This window comes from Chanodichthys erythropterus, chromosome 11, assembly GCF_024489055.1.
Source record: "Chanodichthys erythropterus isolate Z2021 chromosome 11, ASM2448905v1, whole genome shotgun sequence".
In the NCBI taxonomy this organism is placed as follows: Eukaryota; Metazoa; Chordata; class Actinopteri; order Cypriniformes; family Xenocyprididae; genus Chanodichthys; species Chanodichthys erythropterus.
In genome coordinates, this window is record NC_090231.1 from 55,639,439 (window position 1) to 55,657,628 (window position 18,190).

At 39.7% G+C, this 18,190-nt stretch overlaps 1 protein-coding gene across 1 annotated transcript in view; it reads right to left on the minus strand.

Annotated features, from left to right (window-relative positions):
* Positions 1–9,026: 9,026 nt before the first annotated feature.
* mmp15b (matrix metallopeptidase 15b) overlaps positions 9,027–18,190 on the minus strand; it is a 43,325-nt gene continuing 34,161 nt past the window's right edge. The window contains exons 9-10 of the mRNA XM_067400105.1: positions 17,160–17,278; positions 9,027–15,863 (exon numbers count right to left, since the gene is read on the minus strand). Coding sequence (XP_067256206.1) covers positions 15,394–15,863; positions 17,160–17,278 — 589 coding nt within the window. The 3' untranslated portion in view covers positions 9,027–15,393. The remainder of the gene's footprint in view (positions 15,864–17,159; positions 17,279–18,190) is intronic.

Sequence of the window (18,190 nt, forward strand, 5' to 3'; positions counted from 1 at the left end):
TCCTTGTAGAGCTCGTAATTTTCAACAAGAACTCCTACTTGTACCACGTGATGACTGTACCACCTGACCACTGCAGATTCATTTAGGAGTTGATAGTGTTGCCGAAGAAACGTATAATTCCCAGTCCGAGGACGTGAACAGCTCTGAATAGAACGTCGTATGTTCATCTTGGAATTTACACTAATTACGACATGGCGTAAACACAGCATTTATCCACTGGTGTCGCAGTTGGACAGTATTACATTAGAAAAGTGGTTTATGAATTAATTGATCTCATGTTGTGTAATATTTATTTTGCAATAAAAGAAGAGTATGAGATGGATGAAAAAGAAAATCTGAGAAAGAGGATAAGGTTAAAATTTTATGCAATTTCTATTGAAACTTGTATGTTTTTACTTGTATGTATTTAAATATTTTTGTATTACACATTTGCATTAATGAAGACGCTATATTGAATAACAGTTAAAATTAAAACAGTACTTAAGACAACACATCAAAATAAGTGTCCCTTCTTTAAAGCAAGTTTTTTAAAACAATGATTTATAACATACTTTAAAGTTAAACACAACTTTTTTTTTTTTTTTTTTTTACATGATTACAAAGTGCACTTAACCATAGTAATGGAAGTGTACTCTCTTTAAGTGCACTTAAGTGGCCTTTTATTTCATTAGTATCATATTATCTGCAAGTACATTAAAGTACAAAAAAAATAGACAACTTTTAAGATTTGACGTGAATATTCAGTACAATTAAGCACAAGATTGTTGGGCATGTAAGCATGTGATATGAGTAATACAGTATGTTTGTGTGTGTGTCCTCAAATGTCACAGATACAGGGAGGTTATGGGAACTAAGGAGTAGAATGAGAGCTGTGATGAGCAAAGACCCCGACTACTTCATCAAGACTTTCTCTCAGGAAACAGAGTGACCTACACAGACCACCTGACCCTCTCAAACCCACTTCCTCTGACCTCTGCTAGCATACATCACCACATATTCTCAGTGTGAGGTGATGCAATCCATCCCATGATTCTCTTCTTCAGTTCAAACATCCACACAAAACAGCATGATGCTAAATTTTCTCATAGGTGGGTAAATGCTTTCAAAATAACACATGGGAGAGTTATTTTTACTCAGAGGTCAGTCAAATAGTTGGAATTTAGTATAAAGTATAAAACTTACCCTTAAAATTCACTCCAATACTTATTGGGGGGAAAAAAAGAAAGCGTAATTGTATATACTTTGAATATTTTATTTTTTTTTTTTTTAAATGCTTTTACATTTACAAGTTAATATATCTTTCTTAAATGTACTAAATTGCTAATTTATCATTACAAATGTGTAACTAGCAATATATTTAAATGTATGAATACAAGTTTCAAGAACATAAAGTATATTTTGTTTAGCATAAATACTTGGCAGTACATTCAGCAGTACACTTTAAACATATTTCAAAAACAACAGAAATATTTTAATTAAAGGATGTACTTAACTTAAGTGGGTCAAAAAACACTGTAAACGAATGCATTTAATATAAATTTAAACTATAATACATTTTCATGTAATTTCATGTCCAAGAACATCACATTCAGCTCACACTTAAGTAATATTATTTTAACGTGTACTATTTCCGTAATAAAAAAGTATGCATGTAAAGAGAAATACAAATATTTTCCCTAACCATTTCTTTCAGAGTCTTTATGTCATATATAGCATTTAGCAGATCCTTTATCAGAAAACATCCTTTTACTGGCAGTTCTGAAAGCTTCTCTTCATTACAGCTCTACCGGAAGGTCATTACAAGCTAGAATCTCATTAAGATCATCACTACAATGATAATTTTTCCACTAATGTGTAACATATGGATGACTTCAGCAGCCATTACACCACCAGGCCATTAACCAGCTGCTAAATGACCTCAGATGCTTTTTCAAGACTGAACTCACGTAAATCCTACTTTTCTCTGTTTTACCTGACAGTAAAAACAGAAAAGGCCCATAATGCTGAATCATTACTTTAAAGTGCTTCTACACCTTCAAATTACGTTTTTGGAGATCTATCTCTTCATGTTCCTAAACACTGGTATGAGCTTCTGTACTTTCAAGAAGGGCACATTGTATTATGGGATACAACATCCAGCATAGTGTCTTTTGGTTGTATATATTTTGGCAAATGTAGCCGTTCATTCAGGTATTCCAATCCCAACTTACAGAAATTTAACATAATACACATACATACATACACACACGTACATACTGACCCTTACGAAGAAGTACATTTTAACATACTTTTAAAAAGACAACTTATATACTGTACAAGAATATACTGAAGTGCAAACTTAATTTGCACTTAAGTTAGACACTTGCATGGTTACTGAAATTAAATAAAAATGTATAGTTTAAATTTATATTAAATGCAATTAGTTGAAAGAGTACTTAAGTACATATCTTAAAGATATTGTTAAAGTGTACTGACAAGCATTTATGGTAAACCTAAATATAGTTTGTCAATTGTATTGAAACTTGTATGCTATGTATTTAAATACATTTTTAATTACACATTTGTAATAAGGTTACAATTTAGTACATTTAAAGGTGCCCTAGAACCCTTTTTCACAAGATGTAATATAAGTTTGTGTCCCCTGAATGTGTCTGTGAAGTTTCAGCTCAAAATACCCCATAGATTTTTTATTATTAATTTTTTTTACTGCTTATTTGAGCATAATTAAAAATGCGCCGATTCAAATGCTTGTGCTCCCCGCCCCCAAGCTCGCAACTCTATAATACATTGAATAAACAAAGTTCACACAGCTAATATAACCCTCAAAATGGATCTTTACAAAGTGTTCGTCATTATTCGTCATATTTGGATGTTTACATTTGATTCTGAATGAGTTTGATGGTGCTCCGTGGCTAAAGCTAACATTACACACTGTTGGAGAGATTTATAAAGAATGAAGTTTTGTTTATGAATTATACAGACTGTAAGTCTTTAATAATGAAAATAACAGCAGTCTTGTCTCCGTGAATACAGTAAGAAATGATGGCAACTTTAACCACATTTAACAGTACATTAGCAACATGCTAACGATACATTTAGAAAGATAATTTACAAATATGACTAAAAATATCATGATATCATGGATCATGTCAGTTATTATTGCTCCATCTGCCATTTTTCGCTGTTGTTCTTGCTTGCTTACCTGCATAAAGTCTGTTGATTCAGCTGTGCACAGATCCAGACGTTAATACTGGCTTGTCTAATGCCTTGAACATGAGTTGGCATATGCAAATATTGGGGGCGTACATATTAATGATCCCGACTGTTACGTAACAGTCAGTGTTATGTTGAGATTCGCCTGTTCTTCAGTGGTCTTTTGCACAAATTTACACAAGAAGGAGGAAACAATGGTGTTTGAGACTCACTGTATGTCATTTCCATGTACAGAACTCTAATTATTTAACTATGCCAAGGTAAATTCAATTTTTGATTCTAGGGCACCTTTAAAATATATATACTTTAAATGCAATATTGAATAACACATTACAGATAAAATAAAGTACTTTACATGTGCTTTAGTATGTTAGTCAACATCAAAATACACTACATTGCCAAATGTTTTGGGAAGCCTGACTTTACATGCATATGAACTTTAATGACATCCCATTCTTAATCCGTAGGGTTTAATATGGAGTTCATCCACCCTTTGCAGCTATAACTCTTCTGGGAAGGCTTTCCACAAGGTTTAGGAGTGTGTTTATGGGAATTTTTGACCATTCTTCTAGAAGCGCATTTGTGAGGTCAGGCACTGATGTTTTGGCTTGCAGTCTAATTTATCCCAAAGGTGTTCTATCGGACACGTCAGGGGTCAGGACTCTGTGCAGGCCAATTAAGTTCCTCCACACCAAACTCTTTATGGACCTTGCTTTGTGCACTGGTGCACAATTATTTTGGAACAGGAAGGGTCCATCCCCAAACTGTTCCCACAAACTTGGGAGTATGAAATTGTCCAAAATGTTTTGGTATGCTGAAGCATTAAGAGTTCCTTTCACTGGAACTAAGGGTTCAAGCCCAACCCCTGAAAAACAACCCCACACCATAATCCCCCTTCACCAAACTTCACACTTGGCACAAGTACTGTTCTCCTTCGCAACCACCAAACCCAGACTGGTCCATCGGATTTCCAGACAGAGAAGCGTGATTGGTCACTCCAGAGAACACGTCTCCACTGCTCTAGAGTCCAGTGATGGTTTGCTTTACACCACTGCATCCGACGCTTTGCATTGCACTTGGTGATGTAAGGCTTGGATGCAGCTGCTCGACCATGGAAACCCATCCCATCTTGAGCTAATCTGAAGGCCACATGAAGTTTGGAGGTCTGTAGCTATTGACCAGAAAGTTGGCGACTTCTGCGCACTGTGAGCCTCAGCATGCGCTGACCCGCTCTGTGATTTTACATAGCCTAACACTTCATGGCTCAGTTGCTGTTGTTCCCAGTTGCTTCCACTTTGTTATGATACCACTAACAGTTGACCGTGGAATATTTAGTAGTGAGGAAATTTCACAAATGCACTTATTGCACAGGTGGCAACCTATCACGGTACCAAGCTTGAATTTACTGAGCTCCTGAGGGCGACCCGTTCTTTCACAAATGTTTGTAGAAGCAGTCTGCATGCCTAGTGCTTGAGTTTATACACCTGTGACCAAGGAGGTGATTGGGACCACTGATTTGGAGGGGTATCCCAATACTTTTGGCAATACTGTATATTGTAAGTGTATTTTAAAGCATGACAAAAAGATTATGATTTATAATGTACTATGTACTGAGAAACACATGAAAAATGTACTTTTAATAAGTACACTTGAGTGGCCTTTTACACTAAAAAATGCTGGGTTAAAAACAACCCAAGTTGGGTAAAATATGGACAAACCCAGCAGGTTGGGTTAAAGGGCTATTATGCCCTCTTTCACAATATGTAATATAAGTCTCTGGTCTGGTCAAGTTTCACCTTAAAATACCCCACAAATCTGCCCCTATTTGGGGGTGAGCGAAAACATGCCTTTTACTATTAATATATTGCTGGCTAAAAAAATAAATCCAAAACTGGTTGAAAAAAAATGCATTTTTTAGAGTGGGTTGCCAACTGTCCCATATTAGCCGGGACATGTCCATATTGACTGCTACGCTGTGATACGTGTCAAACAGGGCTATTGTGGCTGCCACTTCATTTATATTTGTCTTTCTTCAAAAAAAAACAAAAAAAAACAAAATCAAAACTTGAGCCAGAAAAGTGTCAGAAATTTGGTTGATTTGATATGGAATGATCCATATTTGTTTATGAGAACCTTTACATCTTTTATACACATACTTAACTGCAGATACTGAAATGACACACTGTTTGGTACAGTACAAATATTTTGAGTGTGTGCCTTATTCTGTCCCTTATTTTATATAAAGAACCACAATTGACCGTTCGCCGGGAGTTTGATTGACAAGCGATCTAACCAATCTAAACGCTGAATCTGCCATTTTGTCCGACAAAGCAGTCAGGAGCTTGAAAAATGGTGTGTACTGACGTCTTTCCGCGTTTCAAACAACATTTCTTCTCATGTTCATTCATGTTTATTTGACGCTATTAATTAATTAGTAGGAAGAGATGATCGGTTCATGAGCCACTTGAGCTGAGGCTCTACAGCAATCTGTGACGACACATTAAAGAGCCACAAAACGGTTTTTATTTTTCGAATTTCTTAAAAAAAAAATTACACAATTTGAAAGCTGGGACTTTGTTTAATCTGTCGACGTGTTGTCAGTGTCCTCTTTGCTCAGCGATGTATTTTTCACTCTGTGTGGCGTGACAGCGCCATGGCTTGTCGGACAAAGCAACAGTAACTAAGGGGGGCGGGTCTTTGCGAAGGGTCAATTGTCACTTATTTCCCTTTCCTGAAGTTGGGCCTACTTTTATGTCATTATTTCATTAAACTATCTGCAAGAACAGTTGTTTAAAAAATAGTTTTATGATTTGAAGTACACTACATGTCGACATTCAATACAATTTAGTGCACTTATTTTCTGTAAGGGGCATAATATGAGTAGAATGTCATTCTTAAAACACCCTTAGATTCCATATTAATCTTGGATTTCCTCTTCCCGTATGACTTTTGTTTGAGCGATAATGCTAATGCATTCAATGTGACATGCACTAAGTGGACTTTGTTGACAACATTACTGATCAGGAAATAGTTTAAAGACCCTTGGAGGTATAAAGTTTCCACAACACCACATTGTGCTCAGCCATCGTGTCACTGTTTCTTTAATGCACTGTGTACCCTTAGAGGTGCCAATCAGTCTTTTGGCTGGCCTTGAGCAGAGATTAAGCTGATGAAGCATTTAGTGTCTTCTAGGGTTACGTGTGTGTGGTCATAAGTGTGTCAGGTTAGAAAAACAGGCATGTCCTTGGAGGGTTCATTTAAGAGAAAACGCCTCAGAGCTGCAGGTGTTCGTCGAGTGTTAGGAAATTAGTTTATACTTTCGACATTCAGGCAAAGTAGACCCATGGCTCGCATTAGACACGTGCAATTAAAAGGTGTGTTAAGTTGTTTTGTTCTGTGTTGTTTACAAGTTTAGCGGAGGAAAACTTGAAATTGTTCGTAAAGGAAACCATATAAATCCTAAGAAAGAATGTGCTTGCTGGATCTTGTTAGAGTCAAGGATTTTATGGAGAGATCTTATAGTGTGCGATTGCTGCCCACCCTAATTCTTCCACAAATAAACACTCTGAACCACATGCTTTCTGCTAAAAACACTGACCTCATTCCCCAGCAGGGACAAAGACAACTGAACAGAGTGGGGGATGCTGTCAAAATTGAAACAGGGTACGTTAGCGACAGCGTCAGACCCACCTGTTTTCTTCAAGACGATCTAGGAAATAACAGGTGCCTCAGGGAGGGGCGAGTGTTAAGTGCGTTTCTTTAACAAACACCAGGTGGGGATCTGAAAGTAATTAACTCATAATTAAGTAGAATCATATGGCAAACATAGTAAGAATAGTAGGCTAGTATGCTATTTTGAATTCAGCCTCCATTTGAAGTGGAATAGTAGTGTACTGTTAACCAAGGGCGTAGATTTGGTTTCAACTTTGGGGGGGTTGAACGTTGGTATAGTTGTATTGTATTGGGGGGGTTGTAACTGATGGCTTTGAATACTGGGGGGGGGCTTGTTTTACCTGTCTGCCTGCTTGTTTTACCTCATTATATTGCATTCAGCGAGTGGTTTCAGTTATTGTTTTGAAAATAAAATGGTTATTTTGGGGTTTTAAAATGGTTTTTAACAGTCCCAATGAGTCAAGAAAAAAAGTCCACATTCTGGTTCATTCATTCCAATGAAAATAAAAAGTCAATGCAAATTCAACAGTAAGCTCAAAGCATATTAATACTATTTTTGCAGTACATGCATCTGTTTATACAGCACCTTTAGGCAAATGTACAGTACACTAATAGCCTGTTTGGGGTCAGTAAGATATTTATGTTGTTGTTTTACCAAGAAGTCTGTTATACACATTTATTTGATCAGTAATACAGTGAAAACAGTGATATTGTGAAATATTATTAACAGTTTTCTATTTAATATATTTTAAAATGTAATTTATTCCTGTGATCAAAGCTGAATTTTCAGCATCATTACTCCAGTCTTCAATGTCACATGATCCTTCAGAAATCATTCTAATGTGATGATTTGCCAAGAAACATTTATTATTATTATTCTCACAGTTGAAAATGTCATCCATGCATTCAGAAAATTTGGATACTGCAGAAAGAGTAGTATGATACTACACTGATCAGGCATAACTTCTCTTCATTACGGCTCCTGTTAGTACCACCTACCTAAGCATTGTTGGAGACGATGTAGGCTACACCCTTTCATGGAAACGGTATTCCCTGGTGGCTGTGGCCTCTTCCAGCAGGATAATGCTCCTGTCACAAAGCAAAAATGGTTCAGGAATGGTTTGAGGAGCACAACAATGAGTTTGAGGTGTTGACTTGGCCTCCAAATTCCCCAGATCTCAATCCAATCGAGCATCTGTGGGATGTGCTGAACAAACAAGTCCAATCCATGGAGGCTCCACCTCACAACTTACAGGATTTAAAGGATCTGCTGCTAACATCTTGGTGTCAGATACCACAGCACACCTTCAGGGGTCTAGAGGAGTCCATGCCTCGACGGGTCAGGGCTGTTTTGGCAACAAAACTAGGACCAACACAATATTAGGAGGGTGGTCATAATGTTATGCCTGATCGGTGTATTTTATTCCAGACATAGAGGGGATGGGAGTTTGTCAAACTTGCTATTGCTATTTTTTCAACACAGACATTGATAGAGGAAAAAGGACACAAAAGGAATGGTTCACCGTGTGGTTGTAGGAGAGTGAAACTGGCAATGATCCAGAAAGCTTCCTGCACAGATGATAATTAAAACTGTATGTAAATTTACAACACTCTGGATTTGTAGCACCTGTTCTTCATGCTTCGATCACTTTCTCTTCTTTTCTCTTTGTATTTCAGCAACTATAAATATCCCGCCCCGTCTCCCATGGCCCATGTGGCCCTGCTCTTTCCTGAGGGAGAGGAAGTGTAGGCTGATTCAGGGACTCGATCTTTCTCCTGGGAGAGAGGGGAGCTCAGTGATGGGGGTTGGAAAAGACAAGGCTTGTTTACAGTGGAGATCCCTGGAGATCTGTACTGTACAGTTCAGTGTGGACAAAACATGGACAAGCATGAAAGGCAACCGCAACAATGAACATTAAAAACTGAAACGATGCTTTTTCATGCATACTCAAAAGTATAGTTTAAAGTCAACATGACATTGTGTTTGCAGCCCATTTTACTTATGTAATGTGATGCACTGTTGAATTGTGCACAAGACTAAGAAAATCTTTTTGAGAAGTAACTGGAAATCCTACAGAAAACAGAGACTTAATTCTTTTTTATACCTTTTTTTTTTTTATTATTACTGTTTACATGTCCAGCATGGATCGTTAAACACACTCAGAAAATGTGAACAAACACAAATGTATAAAATCCTCAGTTTCTACATAAGAAAACAATCAAAAACACAAATCGGAATGTTATTAACAAGGCAAAAAAAAAAAACACACAAAAGAAAAATATTGAAAAGGTACTATTTACAATTTTAAAAATGACCAAATGTAAGATAATATCAAGAAAAATATTAACTGAAAACATGACCATCTAAATTTCATTTTACCATTATTAATAAAGATGATGAGGTGTTTAAGAAAACACTGCAGCACGACTTTGTGCACATTAACAGCATTGCTTTAAATGTTAGTGATTTGCTACTACTGCATATTTTGTCTAAAATGGTTTGTCTAGTTTTAAACAGCATGTTTTTGTAAGGCTCATTAAGTAAAGTGAGATTCCCTTCAAGACAGTGTGCATGCCTAGACGCATTGTCACACAACAGGGTTGATTTGATATTGAATCTACCCTTGACACAGAATAATGCACACTGTCTCATTCTACACAGCTGATTCCACAAAGGCGAAGACAACATTGTCTCAACCTTCTTTTTTTTTTTTCTTTTTTTTTGGCTATTTATTCAGTAAGTCAACAATGATTGCAGTCGAATAGCTGCAGCTGGTTAATAAATGGTGTGGACGGATGTTCTTAGAGGCACCTCTGATCAGAGCTCAAGTTTATATCAGGAGAATATACATACACAGAGAGAAGTCACACGGCATATGTAGAGTCACTGTACTGCCCATTTGGGTGGTCAAATTCCACTTAACTGTGATGAAAAACCCATCATTGCATAAAATAGCAGTGGTCCTGAGCTGGGTTTATGGGAACGGTGTGACCAAAACGGTCAACGTCCATGATTCACACTCAAAGCCTTCTGAACAGAGGCTGTTGTTAGTATGCAATGCTAGTGTGAGGGCTGGTAGGAGGAAGCTTTGTGGCCCTGGCTGTGGGCCCAGTCTATCTTCCTGTTGGCCAGAAGCAATGTGCAGGACAATAATGCAGCAAGAGAGAGGGGCCATTGTTATAAGAGCCAGTCCTAAACTTGGCCAAGAGTTGATTTGAGATGACGGTGAAAATATTAGACCTTAAAATCTACACTATCACATACTAACAAATAAACAGACTGTTTTGATTATTTATCAGCCATTGTCTACCACAATCGTGTTTAGTCACCCTTATCATCTCTAAAAAAAAAAAAAGAAAGAAAATCAGTGTAGAAACAAACATACTTAATACAGTTTTATGCATACTAGACTAGTGCCCTAACAACCTTACTCTGATGTTACCATGGTACAGTGCATGTATCAGATACCATCTGGACTGGATTATGGACCGAACCAGTGGTGCCAGTTCCCAGGGGCCGCCAAAGCCCACAGCTGTGCCAAAGACAAACAGTGGGACATGAGCACTAGGGGCCAGGGCCCTCGGCACATACAGTGGGACATGACCACTAGGAACCTGGGTGCATACAGTGGGACACGACCAGTAGGGACCTGGGTGCATACAGTGGGACATGAGCACTAGGGGCCAGGGCCCTCGGCACATAGAGTGGGACATGAGCACTAGGAACCTGGGTGCATACAGTGGGACACGACCAGTAGGGACCTGGGTCCATACAGTCGGACATGAGCACTAGGGGCCAGGGCCCTCGGCACATACAGTGGGACATGACCACTAGGGACCTGGGTGCATACAGTGGGGCATGACCACTAGGGACCTGGGTGCATACAGTGGGACATGAGCACTAGGGGCCAGGGCCCTCGGCACATAGAGTGGGACATGAGCACTAGGAACCTGGGTGCATACAGTGGGACACGACCAGTAGGGACCTGGGTCCATACAGTCGGACATGAGCACTAGGGGCCAGGGCCCTCGGCACATACAGTGGGACATGACCACTAGGAACCTGGGTGCATACAGTGGGGCATGACCACTAGGGGCCAGGGTGCATGCAGTGGGACATGACCAGTAGGGACCTGGGTCCATACAGTCGGACATGAGCACTAGGGGCCAGGGCCCTCGGCACATAGAGTGGGACATGAGCACTAGGGACCTGGGTGCATACAGTGGGGCATGACCACTAGGGGCCAGGGTGCATGCAGTGGGACATGAGCACTAGGGACCAGGGCACTCGGCACATAGAGTGGGACATGACCACTAGGAACCTGGGTGCATACAGTGGGGCATGACCAGTAGGGACCTGGGTGCATACAGTGGGACATGAGCACTAGGGGCCAGGGCCCTCGGCACATACAGTGGGGCATGACCGCTAGGGGCCAGGGTGCATGCAGTGGGACATGAGCACTAGGGACCAGGGCACTCGGCACATAGAGTGGGACATGACCACTAGGAACCTGGGTGCATACAGTGGGGCATGACCAGTAGGGACCTGGGTGCATACAGTGGGACATGAGCACTAGGGGCCAGGGCCCTCGGCACATACAGTGGGGCATGACCGCTAGGGGCCAGGGTGCATACAGTGGGACATGACCAGTAGGGCCCCAGGGCACATACAGTGGGACATGACCACTAGGAACCTGGGTGCATACAGTGGTACATGACCAGTAGGGCCCCAGGGCACATACAGTGGGACATGACCACTAGGAACCTGGGTGCATACAGTGGGGCATGACCAGTAGGGACCTGGGTGCATACAGTGGGACATGAGCACTAGGGGCCAGGGCCCTCGGCACATACAGTGGGACATGAGCACTAGGGGCCAGGGCCCTCGGCACATACAGTGGGGCATGACCGCTAGGGGCCAGGGTGCATACAGTGGGACATGACCAGTAGGGCCCCAGGGCACATACAGTGGGACATGACCACTAGGAACCTGGGTGCATACAGTGGTACATGACCAGTAAGGCCCCAGGGCACATACAGTGGGACATGACCACTAGGGCCCCGGGCCACCAGGCACATACAGTGGGACATGACCACCAGGGACCTGGGCACATACAGTGGGACATAACCACTAGGGCCCGGGCCCCTTCTGACAAATAGGGCCCTCAGCTAATACAGAGCGTATGGACCACTAACACCTCTCATTGAATACAGCCCAGACTGACCATTAGGGCCCTGATCACCTCAGTGAATACAGCATTTGCTAACCTTTTGAGTCCTCTAGGATCACTACTACAGTTACCAAAGTGACAATCCTACCAGAAACACGTTTACCCTAATTTTGTTGCCTAATGCAAGATAAGCCGTTTAACACTACGGGTGGAAAAAGGAAGGATTGAGCGCCAGAGATGAGTACCCAAGGACCTCAAAGAACCATGATCTGGGCCTTATTACCATACTAAATTATTACCCTATTGATGTAGATGATTTTGAAGGTACCAAGAATACCATTGCATAACCATCATGGTTTTGTCCGAAAAGAATGGCATTACCATGCTACTACATTATGTCCAAAAGACCATGCTAATATCATGGCACGTTTAAGAAAAAAAAAAAAGTGGCAGATTATGGAAAAAGGCCATAAAGGAGTATTAAAATTAGACAAAGAATGGGCTGTAGTGGGAACAAGATGGGAATAAGGCCTGAGTGAGCCCCTGAGAGTGAGCGTTTCAGATATCCTTCAAGCCTGTTTATGTATTCCTCATTGATCTGGCCAAGTGGAGGAGAAGGTAAAGGGCATCGGGGGAGGGACGGAAGAGCTTTTATGCCTGATTAACTCTCCTCCAAATCTCCTCGGACGACAAGAGCACTGCGAGGAGGGGCGGATCGCCTGGCAACGGTATTTGGTGGGATTCATCAGTGACAGCATTCCGATCATGACTGTCCTGCGTCTCCTCTACTCTTCCAATAATATTTATCAAAGTGCTTTCTGCTCTACCTTGTCTGACAGGGCAATATTTATAATACCACTCACTTTCGTTCTCTCCTCTAGGTCTACCTCTTCCACTACAAAAGGCGATACTCTCTCGCTGATTGCGAAGGGTAAATGACTGAGATTTTGTCAGAGGCACTTTAAAAAGTGGCAGCGGTTTGTTTTTCAATGCCTTCCGTGTCCTAGTATACTAGCTGTGTTTATGTAGGTTAGACATAAGACTAAGCAAACACCACAGAAAGCAAACACAGACCTACCTGACAGCAGTTATATATCTTACAATGTTAGGAAACTTGCCTAATTTGTCTACTTTGCCTAGTAGATCACATCAGTATGAATAACTCGTGAATGAAACAAGGATCCTGTTTCCTCTGCTGGTCAAGGAATGCGATCCAAAAATAACTGGCAGTGGACCCTGGCAATGTGGGCCATGGGACTGTGTGCCAACAAGCTCTCATATAGGGATGGCATTGCTACACACGCTATCTACCAAGCGACTCAAGCTTAGGCCAAAAATATACTCTAAGCAAGTATGCTAACGCAGATGTGAATGCGAGGCCAATGCACTGCAAAGTCTCGTCAAACCAATGTTTTATTCAGGTAGCTAGCTAGAAACATGTCTACAGTTTAACTGAAATTTGCTCAGCAAGATTCTCAAATGGTTGCTTCCTGGCAGTAATTGAATATCTGGCCATAGAAGAAAAATTCATTCTTGTTTGTGAAGGAAGTCACCATTATGTTTACACTTAAGTCTGATATAGCGCCCCTTGAGGCTATTCTGAGAATGCAACATCAAATTGAGACGACTAAATTATATATGATTTCATACTCATGAAGAAGTATGCTTCAGCCTTCAAGAGGGTCGCTTGCAATGGGTTTAACCTACTCCCGCCTGTTTGTTTCTTACACCCCAACCCCTAAAATATCCCCATCACTGTAATACAATCCAGTTCAGACTCTACTAACACACTTTAAGCCCTTTCGCAATGACTTAAGATATAAGGTTCCTGCATCTTCACCCTTTCCTTTTGAACTCACAGTTGTCCCTGCTTCTTTCCTTCTCGTCTCAGCCCACCTCTAAGTGATATTTCTTTGTTAGGGAGAGCTTTGGGTTTGGGTAGAAGGAGGTTACAATGGCTTTCACCCCCTGCTGTTTTTTAAATTAGACTATTACCTAACGTTCCCTACAACAGTGGGCCCCTACTAAGGCTTTTATTTATAATTAGGCCTCAAGAAGCTTTTTTCAAGTGTATTTTAAATTGGTGTACACTAGTCGTATGCATTTTATAGTTCTATTTTTCATATTTTCATTTGAATGAACAATGTAAAGCTATTATATAAATATAAACTCAGCATATGGCTCCAGCACCAGCAAGCGTACAATCTCTCTCAATGCCTTAAGCTTTTTTAAACCCCCTTTAATGAATCCAACCGAAACGTTATGCTTCTCATATAATAAAAAATTTCGCCACAGTATCACGGCACTGTTGGAGATAAAAACACACCAGCTTGCAAGAAAGAAGTCAGGAGGGCTCTACAAATTTGGACGGAACCTCATAAAACATGTTAAAACAAGGGGCAATAAAAAGTGACTTGGTTACAATCGCACTAGGCAAGCAAAATTAAGAGAAAAGTCCCTATTTTATGACACCAAATGAAATAGCAGGTAAAATTCAAACACAACTGGACTTAGTTAAACTAGGTCCAGTTGCTTGTGAATTGACTCCAAAAAAGGAAGGTCGAAAAGTCAGAGACCACTAGTTGAAAATGTTTCATTTTTTTTTAATGCAATAAATGTTTTCTACATTAAAAATATTATTAGAATAACAGTTTAAACTGAAAAATTAACATGAATTTATTTGCTTTGACAGCAACACTCAAGCTGCATAAACAAAAATAAATTAAAAAGGAAAAAAAAATGTTACTTAAAAAAAAATAAAAAATCTGAAACTTCAGGTTTAAATTAGACTTTCCATGTGGTCTCAGACGTTTGGACCCCACTGTATATCAACATATTATCAACAAGTTATGATAAAAGTGGCCACAGTCCTTATGGTCTTTATGATGTATTATGACTTGCCCGGTCAGTTGGAAAACCACAGCTGAGAGTCCTGAGAAGAGGTAAATGGATGCAGAAATATTCCTAAGCGAGATATTCCTTTCTCCGCTTTCCTTTTCCTCTCTTTTTGCTCTGCAAGACTTCCCGTTCATCTTTTACACTGTGATCGGAGATCTAGATTGTGACATCTTAAAAACAGAAAGCAAGAAAAACCCACAAAAACCTGATTCAAAATAAAATAAAATGTTATGAAAAGGAAAACCCAACAACAAAATCAATGTGCAAACTTTCTGATATAAATAGACAACATGTTAGGAAAGCACCATGGGAAAGGAAAAGAAGGGTGAACATGAAAGTGTGAGTGTATGTGTGTGTGTGTGTGTGTGTTTATGTTGGTGTGTTGTGTGCAACGTTTTTGGGCATGTGAAATGGAAGGATCGGAGGTCATTCTCAGAGGTTAAACCCAGTCCTGCAGTGAACGTCTGCAGTGCACTAAATACTTGGGTGCTCCTTTCCTCTGTAGTGTGTTAATAATAGCGTAGATCAATCCCAAGATGCACAGCACCAGGACCAGGGGTACCGTCACCATGATGATGTTCATGGTACGCTCCGTTTCATCTATCTTCAGAACCACGTCCACCTCATTCGTTTTCTCTTCCGTCTCTTCTTTAGAGTCAACATCATTGGTGGTGTCTCCATCTTTGTCCTTTTCCTTGTCTTTGTCTTTGTCTCGGCCAGCGTCCGGGTTGAAGGGTGGCCGATCAGGCCACTTGCGTCCCGGGTCCACGTCGGTGTCTCTGTCAGGATCGAGGTCCACATTACAGCCCATGAAGTCTCTAAGAATGGACTTTGGGTAGCCCGGCTCGCTCGTCATTCTGTGGTTGTCAAATTTCCAGTACTTTGTACCCTTGTAGAAGTATGTATAAGCTGTGAGAGACAAAGTTTGAGAGTGAAAAATGTGTTGAGTGCATCACTGACATTGCATATAAACCAAATTTAGCTTTATTCACTGACTGAATGGGGGGGGGGGGGGGATTCCACTTGCAAACACACACAAAATTCAATTCAAGTTTATTTGTATTGCATTTTTCACAATACATATTGCTTCAAAGCAGAAAATGCTTGTGTCGATGTTACAATTAGGAAGTATTCTGTAATCAGCCATTGTCCTTACAATGGAAGTCAATGGAACCAAAATTGTTTAGTTACCAACATTCTTCAAAATATCCTCTTTTGGGTTCCACAGAATAAAGAAAGTCATGGAAAGTCACAGGTCTACATGAACTACATGAGAAGGAGTAAATGATGTCAATTTTATTTTTGTGTGGAGTATTCCTTTAAATCAAAAATAATATGATAGCCTCGTGGACAGAGCGCTGCTACGTTTAAGGCGACCCAAGTTCAAGTCCCGGCTTTCAGACTTTTCCCGATCCCTTCCCCCACTCTCTCTCCTTCCTCTTTCCTGTTCACTCTATACTATCCTATCACAATAAAGGCAAAAAGATGGCAAAAATAAATCTTAAAAAAAAAAAAAAAAGAAAAAAGATCTATGGTAATCGGTATCACGCCACAGATCCTGTCAATACAGTTAAATTTGCAGGAATTTATGAGTTGAATCAACTCCACAGCAACTACATAAATTTATCCACTAACCATTCAGAAATGTTAGAGTTTCATTCTAAAAGTTGTAACTTCTTCCTGAGTCTCTCCATCAGTGTCCGACTTGAACAATGTAAGGCTGAACACAGTTACTGACAATCCTCATTTTGGCTGCGTGAGATTCTCCAGCTTTGTTGTTGTTGAGCTGTTAAAGCTCCGCCCTCTGCTGGAAAGGGGGCGGGAGCAGCAGCTCATTTGCATTTAAAGGCACACACACAAAAACAGCGTGTTTTTGCTCGCACCCAAATAGAGGCAAATTTGACAAGCTACAATAAATGATCTGTGGGGGATTTTGAACTGAAACTTCACAGACACATTCTGGGGACACCAGAAACTTATATTACATCTTGTGAAAAGGGGCATTATAGGTCCCCTTTAAATGGGAAAGAGGTTTCAGTGATGTGTTTCCAGATAATATCACATTATTTTCTCAAATCACATTTCATACATTACTTTCTCTCACTTCCTTTGTTTTACCATTTGATTGATCCTCATCCATCCTGTACATTAAGGTGACAAGCTCTAGATGACCCCTCAACCCCACACACCATTTCACTCACTCACCTCCATCATCGCTGAGGAAAGCCCCCTTGGGAGAAGACGGCACAGAAGTGCCCCACACACTAATTGGCTTAGGGTAGTCCTGATCCGCGGTTCTGGAGTGCTCATTAAAGCGCCAGTACCTGTAGTTTATCAAACACAAATTCAATGCATATCATTCGGACTTTCCTTAATGCACCCATTTCAGCAACAGCACAGTGACCCCATTTACACATGATATTAACATCCATCTCAGGTGATCCCATCATAAGTGCACACTACTTTCAAGGAGGTCACTTTGCATTTGTATCATAAATGTGAATGCAAAACAAACACTGAAGGATGTTATCATTGTCACAAATCAAGAGCTTTTAAACTTTGCCATGTATGACTTTAAAAGTTAACAAATAGAAATAAATACAAGTACATTAACTTTTGATATGGTCTAGAATTTATCCAATTTTCAACTAGTTTAAAAAGTAATAACATTTTATTTACGCCTTTTATACATGAGAGTATTCACATCGTAACAATTATTTATTGTATATCTTCTACAAATATGAAATATTTATAAAATTAAACAATTTATAAAACAAATTGAGGTAAATGTATTATTATTGTGACAAATATCAGGTGCAATTAATTTTTTATTATGTTTTAATTATATAGTTTTGGGAAACTCATTGGAAAATCTCATTTTTCAATATAAACTAACTTAGCCCTGTCATAAAAAGGTCAAATGATGTGATATTTTCAGAGACTTACTGCATCATCAACAAGCTTTAAAGCAGTTTTTTTTCTAGGAAATTATAATAAAATATTATTTTAAACTACTTAAGGTTTCTTTCTTTTTCTAAATCTTTCTCATTATTATATCAGGACAGTTGTTTCACCCTGACATATATGACATAATGCTCTGTAAAAAATATTAAAATTATCATTATTTTTTAATTTAGAAATGAAAGTCATACAATTAAAGACGTGTTCAAATCGTTGTATGTATGAATTTGGCTCAATGACACCGCATCTATTTAAATGCATCATTTATTGGAAAA